The 13,694-nt window shown below is 42.5% G+C and overlaps 1 protein-coding gene and 1 non-coding gene across 2 annotated transcripts; one reads left to right on the top strand and one right to left on the bottom strand.

The window, feature by feature from the left end:
• Window positions 1-668: 668 nt before the first annotated feature.
• On the bottom strand, window positions 669-3,890 carry ATP5MC3 (ATP synthase membrane subunit c locus 3). Its single transcript, XM_019970492.2, has 5 exons — window positions 3,735-3,890; window positions 3,436-3,547; window positions 2,204-2,281; window positions 1,498-1,691; window positions 669-932 (listed from the first exon to the last, which is right to left on the bottom strand). Exons 2-5 carry the CDS (start codon window positions 3,472-3,474, stop codon window positions 818-820), a joined length of 426 nt encoding a protein of 141 aa, XP_019826051.2. The 5' UTR covers window positions 3,475-3,547; window positions 3,735-3,890; the 3' UTR covers window positions 669-817.
• A 6,697-nt stretch (window positions 3,891-10,587) lies between these two features.
• Window positions 10,588-10,692, top strand: LOC139179079 (U6 spliceosomal RNA). Its single transcript, XR_011563480.1, has one exon. It is a non-coding gene; the product is annotated as a U6 spliceosomal RNA (small nuclear RNA).
• The last annotated feature ends 3,002 nt before the right edge of the window (window positions 10,693-13,694 follow it).

The raw sequence follows: 13,694 nt of genomic DNA, 5'->3' as shown, positions 1-13,694 counted from the left end.
GAACATGGGTCTCCTGCATTGCAGGCAGACGCTTTATCATCTGAGCCACCCGGGAAGCCCATAACTGAACCAGTTGTCATTCCCAAGACTCCTATTGTAAGCATTTGTTAGTATCAAAGATAAGCAATGCTATAGCAACTTTTGGCTTTAAATTGAAGCCAATTCAGTTTGCTTTTTGATATTGAGTTTCTTCTAAGACGACAGATAAGATTCACTATAGACACACAATTGCTTAATGTGAGACTTACTGACAATCAAAAATTGCCTCCCTAATCCCAACACCCATTTAATAAAGTTTCAATTCCTAAAAACCCGACATGATTTATTTTTAGATCCAGGTGTGTAAGACCAGCCAGGTTAGTCTTGGAAGGTAATACTGCTTCCAAGTATTGTAATTCATATTAGCCCTTAAAAACATAAAACCATCTTAAGTAATTAACTATTCTGATTTAATCATATTTCATAGAAGCTCAAAGCACTCAAACATTTCCCCTTTATTTGAATAAACTAAAGCCCTATAATTTACAATGTGCAAAACATTAAAATAATTCCCCTAAAAATTATATTAGCATATTTTCCATCATCAGGGACTGGTACAGCCTCTGCCTGAATACATGGTCTTCTCAGTGATGATCTAAATTTAAATTCAGGTAAATACAAACCACAGCAAAAATTAAAGTTTTCATCTTTAATGAAATGACTTTGGAAATAACATACATTTCCATGACACCAACACTATAGTTTTCGGAGTCACAGTAAGATACACAGAATTATATCCGTAATTAATATGAATGCCAACATTTTAAGCAGTAATTTGTTACATGGCAAACAAAATCAAGAAAGCAACCATCAAACAAAAGAGACCCATAGCTTCAGACAAGGCAAATCCCAGGATAGCATATGAGAACAGCTGCTGCTTCAGTGAAGGGTTTCTAAAAGAGACAACACATATTATTCAAATTTTAGCATGGTTGATAAATGTTAAAGAACCAGATTATTAGTGTTGGGTTCTTTGTAACCTGAAAAGTACTAGCACACCGTTCTGCCCAGATCTCTTTTGGTTCTGCCTGTGACATTCCTTTCCCCTCATTCCTAATCATATGGGAAAAGGGAGGCATTATTCTCCCTATGTCAATGGTCAGTCTTCATCCATTATTACCTTCTTATTCTGACCTTCTTATCCCCAAAAAAGTATGTTTTAAGATTTAATAGTTTAAATAAAAGGTCTTAAATAATAAAATGGAGACTGGTATTTTTTTAAAGCATGAGCTCTCTTGCTTTGACTTTAGACAAGGAGTTTCTCTGGTCCTTAATAGGTATACTGGAGTCTCTCCAAGGGGTTTTGGGAGCAGTGACAATGCATGCAAAGTACTCAAAATGAAATGCAAGACACAGAAAGGCACTTAATAGAAAGTAGCTATTATTATTTCACTAGTTTTCTAAGTTTCCAACTATTTCAAACATGTTTCAAACTATTTATTTGGCAATAGAAATTACCTGGCATAACCAATGATGAGACTGCCAAAGACTGTTCCAATACCAGCACCAGAACCAGCCACTCCTACTGTGGCAGCACCCGCACCGATAAATTTGGCTGCAGTATCAATGTCTCTGTTGACCGCAGTGGTCTGAAACTCCCTTTGGATTAACTGAGACACACCATTCTGGGTGCCATTAAATACCGTAGAGCCCTAGAGAGCAGGAAATAAAAGCAAAGGTCAAATCAGTAATCATAGTTAGCTATTTTAATCATGGTACTGTCAAAATGATAACCACTTCTCTATATTTGTAGCTGAGTTTGAATAGAAGATGGTGTGGCACAATGGAAAACTCTAGGGCTTAGAATAATTCCAGTCTTGCAGAAAAAGAACAGTATCTACACCAGATAAGGTCTTTGAAAATTAAGAAACAGTGTATGTGCATATACTGTTTAATAGAGTAGGCTGTTCAGTAACTGTTGTTATCAAAATCATAAACACCAGCAAGTCAAAATTATACACTTAAGTATATATATTAATTATACTTCCTGGCCAAAATTCAGGTGACTAAGTTTTGGATAAAGTTTCTTTCATTGGCTCATCCTCTGCAAATTTTTTGGATGAAAGGGCGGAAAGGACTGCCTAAAACCATTCATTAATGAGGTTTTCCCCCTTTGCTGTGATAAAGACCCTAAGACTTCTTTGGTAGCATTAGTTAATTTTACCTCTCCAGTCCTAGTCTCTGGTCGAGATAACACTGAGGCAGAAATTGGTCTGTATGCAACTCTGGATCCAGCTCTGATCTGTTCATGAAAAAGATTCCATGTTATTAAGACAACAGATATGACTTCAAGGACCCTTCCCACACCATGAATTCTAAAAAGGCAAGTTGCAAAAATGAGTCAGAAACATCATGACTTCTCTCTATTGATTCTTATCCTGGCTTTTTGATCATGTTTCAATGCATGAAGCAATTTTAACAAAACTGTTAATGAAATTTTAAAACTTATTCATAGTGTATTTGTAATACTCTGAACAAAACTTTTAAGAACAATTAGTTAGAAAGAGTAAGTATTGCTTTTAAAATTTCAATTATTGTAGCGCCACAATTCAGATCAGAAAACCAGCAATAAATACCCCACATTCTTTGGTAAGTTAAGTGGATCAACAAGTACTATACACGCTTGTCATTTTAAATAGCCCATTAGTTAAAATGAGCTCGCGCTATTTCTAAGATTATTCCTATATGTCCATTAATCATAAAATTAAAAAGCAGTTTAAACAATTCCACACTGGTGGAAGAACAATCTTTTAAACAGTCTGACCATAAGGACATATTCCTGCCCTTGAGTGTCCACTAAGGTCACAGAAAATTCCTTCAGAACCTAGACCTGATTCTCTAAGATAAACCCCGCAGATCTTCACACAAAGTGCCCAAAAATAGTTTGGGAAATAACACCCCAAACGCAGTAGAAACTTTCGGCTCCTGCACTAGCCGCCTCCGCCCACACAAGGTGAGGCAAAGTTCCTCCCTCTGCAGCATCGAGTTTGACCTACAGATCGTAATGGAGACCGCAGCAGTAGCGAACGTAGGCCTCGAGGCCCCTTCCAGCCTTCTCTGCACCCCAACCCTCGCGTGCCCCGATCCAACAGGGTGCCGGAGGAGGTGGGGGAGGGGCCGTTCCAGGACAAGGAGCAAGGAGGGTTTGACCTACACCGAGCTGGGCCTGACAACTAGGCCTCGGCGGTTCTCCATAGCCAGAGTGGAGGGGAGGAGCGAAGTAAGAAACCCCAGGAAGGAATAGGAAAGGGATAAAAAGACACAGAGGTTAAGAGGCGTGAGGGAACTGTCCCGAAAGGGCCGTGAGTTCCACGCGGAGGTGACCCATTCAACAACGTGGACGTCTGGGCCAAGAGGTCGGGCCCTCGAGCTCCGGGCCCAGTCTGGGCTACGCACCAGAGCTGGGGTGCAGGCAAGCTTGGCGCAGGCGAACATCTTGCACTCTTCGGGGCAGCGCAGCTGGAGGACTTGGGTGACAGGAGACGTGGGCTCCTCTCCCGCTTCCTCTCTGCGGAGGCAAAGAGGCTTAAGGTCAAGTGTCCTCCGAGGGCCCGTACTTCCACCCAAGTCCCTCAGGTTCCCGTGCACGCGGTCAGCTCGGGCCCAGCGCCAAACGAGGCGCCTGCAGAATGAATGGGTCCCTCTGGGGCGCGGCTCCACCACGGCCAGACCCGGCTTCCGCGCCCTCCGCTTACCTTCCAGGGAGGTGGCGGCGGCCGCTGCGGCAGAGGTCGAAGGAATGGGGCTGGGCGCGCAAGCGCAGTCCCGCTCTTATCCGCACCGCAGCACCCGGATGGAGAAGGCGGGGAATTGGGTGCAGCCCGGAAAACGCTCAAGGTCATTTGTAACAACTTTATTGGTAACCAGTCCGGAAGGACAGAGACAGCCGCCCCAAGATGGAGTGGCGGGCAGAAGAGGGGTGAAGGAGAGACAAAAAGTAGATATTGAAAACTAGCCCAGGGAGAGGGAACCGAACGGATTATTTCGCCTTTGATCTAAGCTGGTCGCAGGACAGTGGGACTTAATCCTTCAGTTGACTTTCTTAATGAGATTTGGCCTTTTATCAGTTGGTAGGTTTCTTTCGTAAAAGAGATCCCTTCCTGGTCATTCTTCTTTGTGAAAATAGGACTCTGTGGGAAAACGGTTCATTCACTGCTTAGCAGAAAGTGAAAATACATTTCTGTAAAGGAATCTGAAAAAGAGTTCCAGAAGTCTGGAATAATCTTTTGGGGGAAAGTGGGCCTGACTTTCTGGGACAAGTTCAGTTCAGTTGCTCAGTCGTGTCCGACTCTTTGCGAGCCCATGGATTGCAGCATGCCAGGCCTCCCTGTCCATCACCAACTCCCAGAGCTTACTCAAACTCATGTTCATTGATTTGGTGATGCTGTCCAACCATCTCATCCTCGGTCGTCCCCTTCTTCTCCCGCCTTCACTCTTTCCCAGCATCAGGGTCTTTTCAAATGAGTCAGTTTTTCGCATCAGGTGACCAAAGTATTGGAGTTTCAGCTTCAGTATCAGTCCTTCCAATGAATAATCAGGACTGATTTCTTTTAGGATGGACTGGTTGGATCTCCTTGCAGCCCAAGGGACTCTCAAGAGTCTTCTCCAACACCACAGTTCAAAAGCATCAATTCTTTGGCACTCAGCCTTCTTCACAGTCCAACTCTCATATCCATACATGACCACTGGAAAAACCATAGCCTTGAATAGACGAACCTTTGTTGGCAAAGTAATGTCTCTGCTTTTTAATATACTGTCTAGGTTTGTTATAGCTTTTCTTCCAAGGAGCAAGCGTCTTTTAATTTTATGGCTGCAGTCACCAGCTGCAGTGATTTTGGAGCCCCCCAAAATAATACTGGGACAAAGGAATAAGCAAATGAATAGATCTAAGAGCTTTGTTGGAGAAGACTCTTGAGAGTCCCTTGGACTGCAAGAAGATCCAATCAGTCTATTCTAAAGGAGATTGGCCCTGGGTGTTCTTTGGAAGGAATGATGCTAAAGCGGAAACTCCAGTACTTTGGCCACCTCATGCGAAGAGTTAACTCATTGGAAAAGGCTCAGATGCTGGGAGGGATGGGGGGCAGGAGGAGAAGGGGATGACAGAGGATGAGATGGCTGGATGGCATCATGGACTTGATGGACATGAGTTTGAGTGAACTCCAGGAGTTGGTGATGGACAGGGAGGCCTGGCTTGCTGCAGTCCATGGGCTTGCAAAGAGTCGGCCACGACTGAGCGACTGAACTGAACTGAACTGAACTGAAGAGCTTTGTGACTTGGGCACAAAGTTACCTCTTGATAAAGAGAGGGAGGTCAGTTTTTCTCCCAGCCCTGTGATTGGGAGAATTAAGGGTTGTAAATGTTTTTTCGTGTAGGGCCAGGGACTAAGGAAAGTCCTAGTATTTTCAAAACTGACCCAACTTTAACACTTGTTGTGGGTAACTTTGGGCTTCAGATCAATACAGAAATATCTTAGGGAAAAAAATGGCTCTTAGTGGACTTGTGTCAGGTCTTGAATTCTGTAAATCTGACTTAGTAGTTCTAACAAGTGGCTGTGGAGGTGGTACAAGTCAACATGAAAGATTAAGTATCTAGGGATGTCTAGGGACTGAAATCCGACCCACTTGGCCTAGAGCCCTGAAACAACATGGACCCAGAGGATCACTTTTTTTCTAGTTGGCACCACGGTGCAGTATCATCTAGCAGTAATCCTGGGGAGAAGCCCTCAGAACTAAAACTTGAAGAACGAGTTAAGACTGATCTACTTCATAGGCAATTAAGACACTGATCCAGCTTCACAGGCAAATGCTTCAAACTCACATGTGAGCTAATCATTTTAGGCCCAATCTTTAGCACATAAAACAGAGTTAATTCACATGTGCAGTTCAAGGAGAACTTATTAGTATATTTTCTGAAGCACTCAATTCTTGCCTGAAGTATATGGTAAGATGTCCTTTGATGTCTAAAGTTGAGGAAACAATAACGCTCTGTCGTAGTCAGGGTTCACCAGAGAAACAAAACTAGTTGTAAGAAAAATTTGACCTCTCTTGGCAGGATCCTACTGGTTCTGTTTCTGTGGAGAACCCGGATTAACACAGAGCATTATTATATTAAGCATTATTGTTTACATATATATATAGGCTTCCCAGGTGGCACTAGTGGTAAAGAACCCACCTGCCAATGCAGGAGACGTGGAAGATCCCCTGCAGGAGGGCATGGCAACTCACTCTAGTATTCTTGCCTGAAGAATCCTGTGGACAGAGGAGCCTGGAGGGCTGCAGTTCATAGAATTGCAAAAAGTCAGACATAACTAAAATGACTTAGTGTGCGTGTGTGCCTGTGTGCGCGCGCACACACACACACACACACACACAGAATGACCATGTGGAATTAATTGACTTATGTGGTTATAGAGACTGAGAAGTTCCATGAACTGATGTCTTCAAGCTGGGGACTCAGGAAAGCTGATGGTATAATTGAACTGGATCTGAAGGCCTGAGAATCAGGGAGGCCAATGATATAAATCCCAGTCTGAGAAAATAAGATGGAATGGCCCACTTCAGTAGTGAGACAGGGAGGAAAAAAGTGAATTCTTCCTTTCTCTGACTTTTGTTCTATTCCTCAATGGACTGGATGATGGCCACCCACATTGGGGAGGGCAATCTACTTTACTGAGTCCACAGATTCAAATGCTGATCTTGGTGGGGAGGGAGGCCCACTAGGGAGGGGATATATGTATATAAAATTATATATATAATTTTGACTGATTCACATTGATGTATGACAGAGACCACTACAACACTATAAAGCAATTATCCTCCAGTTAAAAAAAAAAATCTCATCCAGAAACACCTTCACAGACACTAGAAATAAAGTTTAATATACATACTCCTGTGCCCAGTCAAGTTGACACATAAAATTAATCATCACAGGCCTTATACTTCAGTAATAGATTATCTTAAGGGAAAAATTATTCTAAATGAATTTGTGTATGGAAATGGCTTAGAGAAAAGCCCTTCCTCTCCAGCCATAAATCAGTAGCAGTAACTGTTGAGAAGAGGCAGGAGAAAAGCCAGGCCCCCTAACAGTCTCACTTGCATGGTGCATATGGGTTAGCTGCCTATAGGAGTGAGAGATACCCTCTGTGTCCAGGTTCCCGCCTGACATGTGTCAGCATGTCAATGAGCAGATGAGTTGGCCTAGAAGAGAATAGGTCCTTTGTGGGTTCTGTCAGTTACAGTTAAAATATTTATGAAGAATTTTAGGTGTTCAAAGAACAGATGTTCTACCTTTGAGAACAGTGTGTGTGTGTGTGTGTGTGTGCACGCGCACGCACATGTTTAAAACAGAGACACAAAGAAAGACAAATAATAAGTTAGTCATAAGTATTTAATCCTGTCTACATTTTTCCTTAGACTGTGGAGTCAGTCATGTTAAGTTATGGGACATTAGAATTAGGTAATATCTGATAATATCTGGGTGATGATGGCATGAGGAAGAAAGGAAAGGGGCAGTAAAAAGAAGTATGAAAGATAATTTCTAAATAAATCCTTCCCTATCCTGCATGCTCCTGTGCAATGTGACTTTGCTACTCATTTCATCTAATCAACTGCTTGATAATTAATATAGAAAGGTCATTTTCATTAAAAGAATACGTATATGAATATAAGATCATGTTCCTCTGCTGACTCTAACCCATCTCGAAGTAAGTAACTTACTCTTTTTCCAATTAATATGTCAGATGCTGCTAGTTACCTATTCAGCTTTATTCTCCCCTTCTCTCTTACTTACAGGATCCTGCTCCCAGTTAAAAAAATACTGAGCTTCCCAGGTTCACTTACAGTTAGGAATTATCAATGGTTTGTGAGTTGAAGTTACTTGGCAGTGCCTCTAAGAATGCTTAGAAAGAAGTTAGAGGCAACTGGTTCATTTTTTTTTTCTTTCCTTTTCTTTTTCCTGCCTGGAATATGAACCAGTGTCTGGAGGTGAAGCAGCAATCTTGCAACCATGAGTACAGAAACAACACATTAAGTATGGAGAAGCTGGGAAAGAAAAGGAGCCAGATACCACTCAACCATAAAAAAGAATGAAATTTTGCCATTTGAAACAACATGGATGGACTTGGAGGGCATTATACAAAGTGAAATAACTCAGGCAGAGAAAGACAAATACTATATGATATCACTTATGTGTGGAATATAAAAATAAAACAAGGTAGCACCCGCTCCAGTACTCTTGCCTGGAAAATCCCATGGACGGAGGAGCCTGGTAGGCTGCAGTCCAGGGGGTCGCTAAAAGTTGGACATGACTGAGTGACTTCACTTTCACTTTTCACTTTCATGCATTAGAGAAGGAAATGGCAACCCACTCCAGTGTTCTTGCCTGGAGAATCCCAGGGACGGGGGAGCCTGGTGGGGTGCTGTCTATGGGGTCACACAGAGTCGGACACGACTGAAGAGACTTAGCAGCAGCAGCAGCAGAGATATAGAGAACAACCTAGTGGTTACCACTGGGGAGAGGGGAAAGAGTATGGGGAAGACAGGGGTAGGGGATGAAAAAGCACAAACAGTTACATACAAAATAAATAAGCTACAAGGATATATTGTACAGCACTGGGAATATAGCCAATATTTTATATGACTGTAAATGGAGCATAATCCTGAAAAATTGTTAATCTCTATGTTGTACACCTGGAATTTTACTATACATCAACCATGTTTCAATTAAAAAATAAATAAGGAGTCTGAGTTAACTTTCTTTTAGAGTAGCTACAGCAGCCCTTAACTGCCTATTTATGGACTTCATGGTACAGGAGAAAATCAATCTATTTGGTTAAGCCACTGAGTCAGGTTTCTGTTATGTGCAGTTGAACACAATCCAAACTGATACATAATTCTGTAGATTTACACCTGAAACTTTTTTGGATTTGGGGCTGTGATTATAGTGGCCTATTCTCTCACAGAATTTACATTAACTTACATCTGTCTTTTTTCCCTTATCTGCTAGGTATTTCTGCTGGGACCAACCACAAGACAGAAATCATAATAGTAATTTGAACAGGGAAAATTTAATATAAACTTTGTTGACCAGTAAAAGGTATCTAACTACTAAAAATGGGAGAGTAGGTTCTCAGGGGTCTAGAAGCAGGAACTATAAGAATAGCTGCTACCCTTGGCTGAGGAGGAGAGGGCATGGCTGTCGCAGGAACCTACAGTCCACAGTCCACTTGTGGTGAAGAAACTTGCTGGAGGCAGGGGCCGCACAAGCGAACCGCGAGGATTGCTGAGGTGAACACAAGCAGGCCTCTGCTGCAAGCCAATCCACCTGAAGGAGAAAGTCCTTGCTCTTGTTCTGGCTTCCCAGTGTCTTTCCAGCACCCTCTATTGGCCAAACCTAACATTCTGCCAGTTGTCATAGTGGAAATGCCTATAGGGTTCAGCTGTAGAACAGAAACAAGGCAAAGAAGCATGGATTTCTAGTTGAGAGTCATAAGTTACTAACTAGGAGAGATGGTAAGATTTTTAAGGGCAGGAATTAGGCCTAATTCATATTTATGTCTTCCACAGCAGCTAACATAAAGTATTAAACATAGTAGTCACTCAATAAATGTTTGCTCAGTAGTAACTAAGGTACTGAGTATGGTTGAAGTAACTTGCAAAAACTTATTCTTCTAACTAAAATTTTAGGCTGTGGGGACAAATTGGAATGACCTCTAGAATTTCTTTTTCTTATTTGTATTGCAAAATTCAAACTTAGAGAACTCGAGGAACATTTTCTTCTTCTTCTTCTTTTTTTTAATGTGTGGCATGAGTTTGTTCAAATAAACATTCTGTGTGTGTACCTAAGAAGGATTCTGTATTTATAGTCTTGTGTACCTAACGAATTCATTAAAAAAACAAAACAATAAAGTCCTTTATTGACCTGTTCTGTGATACAAAGGGGCTGCCCAGGTGGCTTAGTAGTAAAGAATCCATTTGCCACTGCAGGAGATGCAGGAGATGTAGTTTCGATCCCTGGGTCTGGAAGATCCCTGGAGAAGGAAATGGTAACCAGTTTCAGTATCCTTGCCTGGAGAATCTCATGGACAGAGGAGCTTGGTGGGCTACAGTCCAGGGTGTCACAAAGAGTTGGACACAACTGAGCTTTCCTGAAGAATCCCTTGGATAGAGGAGAATGGAGGGCTACAGTCCTTGGGGTAGCAAAGAGTAAGACACGACTGAAGCGACTGAATGCGCATACGTGCATGCATGAATGACTGAGCACACACAGCGCACGTGATACAATAGAACATTGGCAGAAATGGGACATGAGCAGAAGCAGAATAGGCCCTGGGCTGGCTTGTGAGGCAGGCAAGGTCTGTCGGTGATTAGTCCTTGGCTTTTTTCTCAAAGCCACTGGTCTGTCAGTGGGCAGCTGACTCTCTGCTGGCACCTTGTACTTTCTTGGTGTCTCGTGGCTATGTTAGGCTCTCCATGGCAGCAGCTACTGAAGCTATCTCTTCCAGGTAGTTTCCACTTCTGAGCTCTTACCCATGTAAAATCTAACTTATTGCTTGCTTCAGCAGTGCATATACCAAAATTATAGTGATACAGAGAAAACTAGCATGGCACCTGTGGAAGGGTGACATGCAAACCCATCATGTATTCTATTTTTTATAGTCTGCTACTATATTCTCCAAGCCAGGCTTCAGCAATACGTGAACCGTGAACTTCCTGATGTTCAAGCTGGTTTTAGAAAAGGCAGAGGAACCAGAGATCAAATTGCCAACATCTGCTGGATCATGGAAAAAGCAAGAGAGTTCCAGAAAAACATCTATTTCTGCTTAATGACTATGCCAAAGCCTTTGACTGTGTGGATCACAATAAACTGTGGAAAATTCTGAAAGAGATGGAAATACCAGACCACCTGACCTGCCTCTTGAGAAATCTGTATGCAGGTCAGGAAGCAACAGTTAGAACTGGACATGGAATAACAGACTGGTTCCAAATAGGAAAAGGAGTACGTCAAGGCCGTATATTGTCACCCTGCTTATTTAACTTATATGCAGAGTACATCATGAGAAACGCTGGGCTGGAAGAAGCACAAGCTGGAATCAAGATTGCTGGGAGAAATATCAATAACCTCAGATATGCAGATGACACCACCGTTATGGCAGAAAGTGAAGAGGAACTCAAAAGCCTCTTGATGAAAGTGAAAGTGGAGAGTGAAAAAGTTGGCTTAAAGCTCAACACTCAGAAAACGAAGATCATGGCATCTGGTCCCATCACTTCATGGCAAATAGATGGGGAAACAGTGGAAACAGTGCCAGACTTTATTTTTGGGGGCTCCAAAATCACTGCAGATGGTGACGGTAGCCATGAAATTCAAAGACACTTACTCCTTGGAAGGAAAGTTATGATCAACCTAAGATGGCGTATTCAAAAGCAGAGACATTACTTTGCCAACAAAGGTCCATCTAGTCAAGGCTATGGTTTTTCCTGTGGTCATGTATGGATGTGAGAGTTGGACTGTGAAGAAGGCTGAGCGCTGAAGAATTGAGGCTTTTGAACTGTGGTGTTGGAGAAGACTCTTGAGAGTCCCTTGGACTGCAAGGACATCCAACCAGTCCATTCTGAAGGAGATCAGCCCTGGGATTTCTTTGGAAGGAATGACGCTAAAGCTGAAACTCCAGTACTTTGGCCACCTCATACGAAGAGCTGACTCATTGGAAAAGACTCTGATGCTGGGAGGGATTGGGGGCAGGAGGAGAAGGGGACGACAGAGGATGAGATGGCTGGATGGCATCACCGACTCGATGGACGTGAGTCTGAGTTAACTCTGGGAGTTGGTGATGGACAGGGAGGCCTGGTGTGCTGCGATTCACGGGGTCGCAAAGAGTTGGACATGACTGAATGACTGAACTGAACTGAACTATTTACCTCACAAGTGGAGAAGGAATGTGAATGCATCTAAGAAGGGGAGAGAATTACAAATACATTTCCTATGTTTTAAAAATAGAGGTTTCAAAAATGGTTCCCAATATGAGAAGGAATGGATTGAAGGGAACAGGAATAGATGCTAACCCTCTTTGAATATACTTTGCTTTCTGGATTTGGATTTGGAACCATGCAACTCATTTAAAAAAGTGGAAAAAAATTAAATCTCCTACAAATTGAAACAGATGAATTCTAGGTATCTAGTTGGTAGCATAACCACAATTTACTCTTTGTAGGTACAAAGAGTCCAGAAATGGATAAAAAGAACAAACAACTCCTTGATCATCAGCTTCATGCTCCTTGGCCCCTTTGCTGTTCCTCCAGCACCCCAACCATACTGCCCCATAGAACTACATGTTTTGCTTCTTTAGTTTGGAACACCTTATGTTTACTTGGCTTAACCTCCACTTCATTCAAGTTTTTGCTCAAGTTACCTCTTAAGTGTGGCTTTCCTGGATCCTTTACTTAACTTTATATTTCTCTGTGGCTGTTATTGCTACCTTGGCATCACGTACGGCCGGTTTGTTTGTATCTCACATTAGACTCTAACTTCTTCAAGAGATGGGAATACCAGACCACCCGACCTGCCTCCTGAGAAATCTGTATGCAGATCAAGAAGCAACAGTTAGAACTGGACATGGAATAACAGACTGGTTCCAAATCGGGAAAGGAGTACGTCAAGGCTGTATATTGTCAACCTGCTTATTTAACTTATATGCAGAGTACATCATGAGAAACATTGGGCTGGAGGAAGCACAAGCTGGAATAAAGATAGCCGGGAGAAATATCAATAATCTCAGATATGCAGATGACACCACACTTATGGCAAAAAGTGAAGAACTAAAGAGCCTCTTGAGGAAAGTAAGAGAGGAGAGTTAAAAGTTGGCTTAAAACTCAACACTCAGAAAACTAAGATCATGGCATCTGGTCCCATCACTTCATGGCAAATAGATGGGATAACAATGGAAACAGTGACAGACTTTATTGGGGCTCCAAAATCACTGCAGATGGTGATTGCAGCCATGAAATTAAAAGACGCTTGCTCCTTGGAAGAAAAGCTATGAGAAACCTAGACAGCATCTTAAAAAGCAGAGACATTACTTTGCCAACAAAGGTCCGTCTAGTCAAAGCTCTGGTTTTTCCAGTAGTCATGTATGGATGTGACAGTTGGATCATAAAGAAAGCTGAGCTCCAAAGAACTGATGCTTTTGAACTGTGGTGTTGGAGAAGACTCTTGAGAGTCCCTTGGACTGCAAGGAGATCCAACCAGTCCATCCTAAAGGAAATCAGTCCTGAATATTCATTGGAAGGACTGATACTGAAGCTGAAACTCCAATACTTTGGTCACTTGATGAGAAGAACTGATTCATTTGAAAAGACCCTGATGCCGGGAAAGATTGAAGGTGGGAAGAGAAGGAGACGACAGAGGATGAGATGGTTGGATGGCATCACCAACTGAAGGGTCATGAGTCTGAGTGAACTCCGGGAGTTGGTGACGGACAGGGAGGTCTGGCATGCTGCAGTCCATGGAGTTGCAAAGAATTGGACACGACTGAGTGACTGAACTGACCTGATATGATAGCAGGGACTTTGTTTTGTTTATTGCTAGATCTACATAGCCTAGAACTTGCTTGATCTATTTATAGGCACTCATTTCATTTTTAAGCAATGAGGTTGGAGAA

This window comes from Bos indicus, chromosome 2, assembly GCF_029378745.1.
Source record: "Bos indicus isolate NIAB-ARS_2022 breed Sahiwal x Tharparkar chromosome 2, NIAB-ARS_B.indTharparkar_mat_pri_1.0, whole genome shotgun sequence".
NCBI classification, from domain to species: Eukaryota; Metazoa; Chordata; class Mammalia; order Artiodactyla; family Bovidae; genus Bos; species Bos indicus.
The sequence above is the reverse complement of the archived record's forward strand: the minus strand, read 5'-3'. Positions and strand labels throughout refer to the sequence as shown.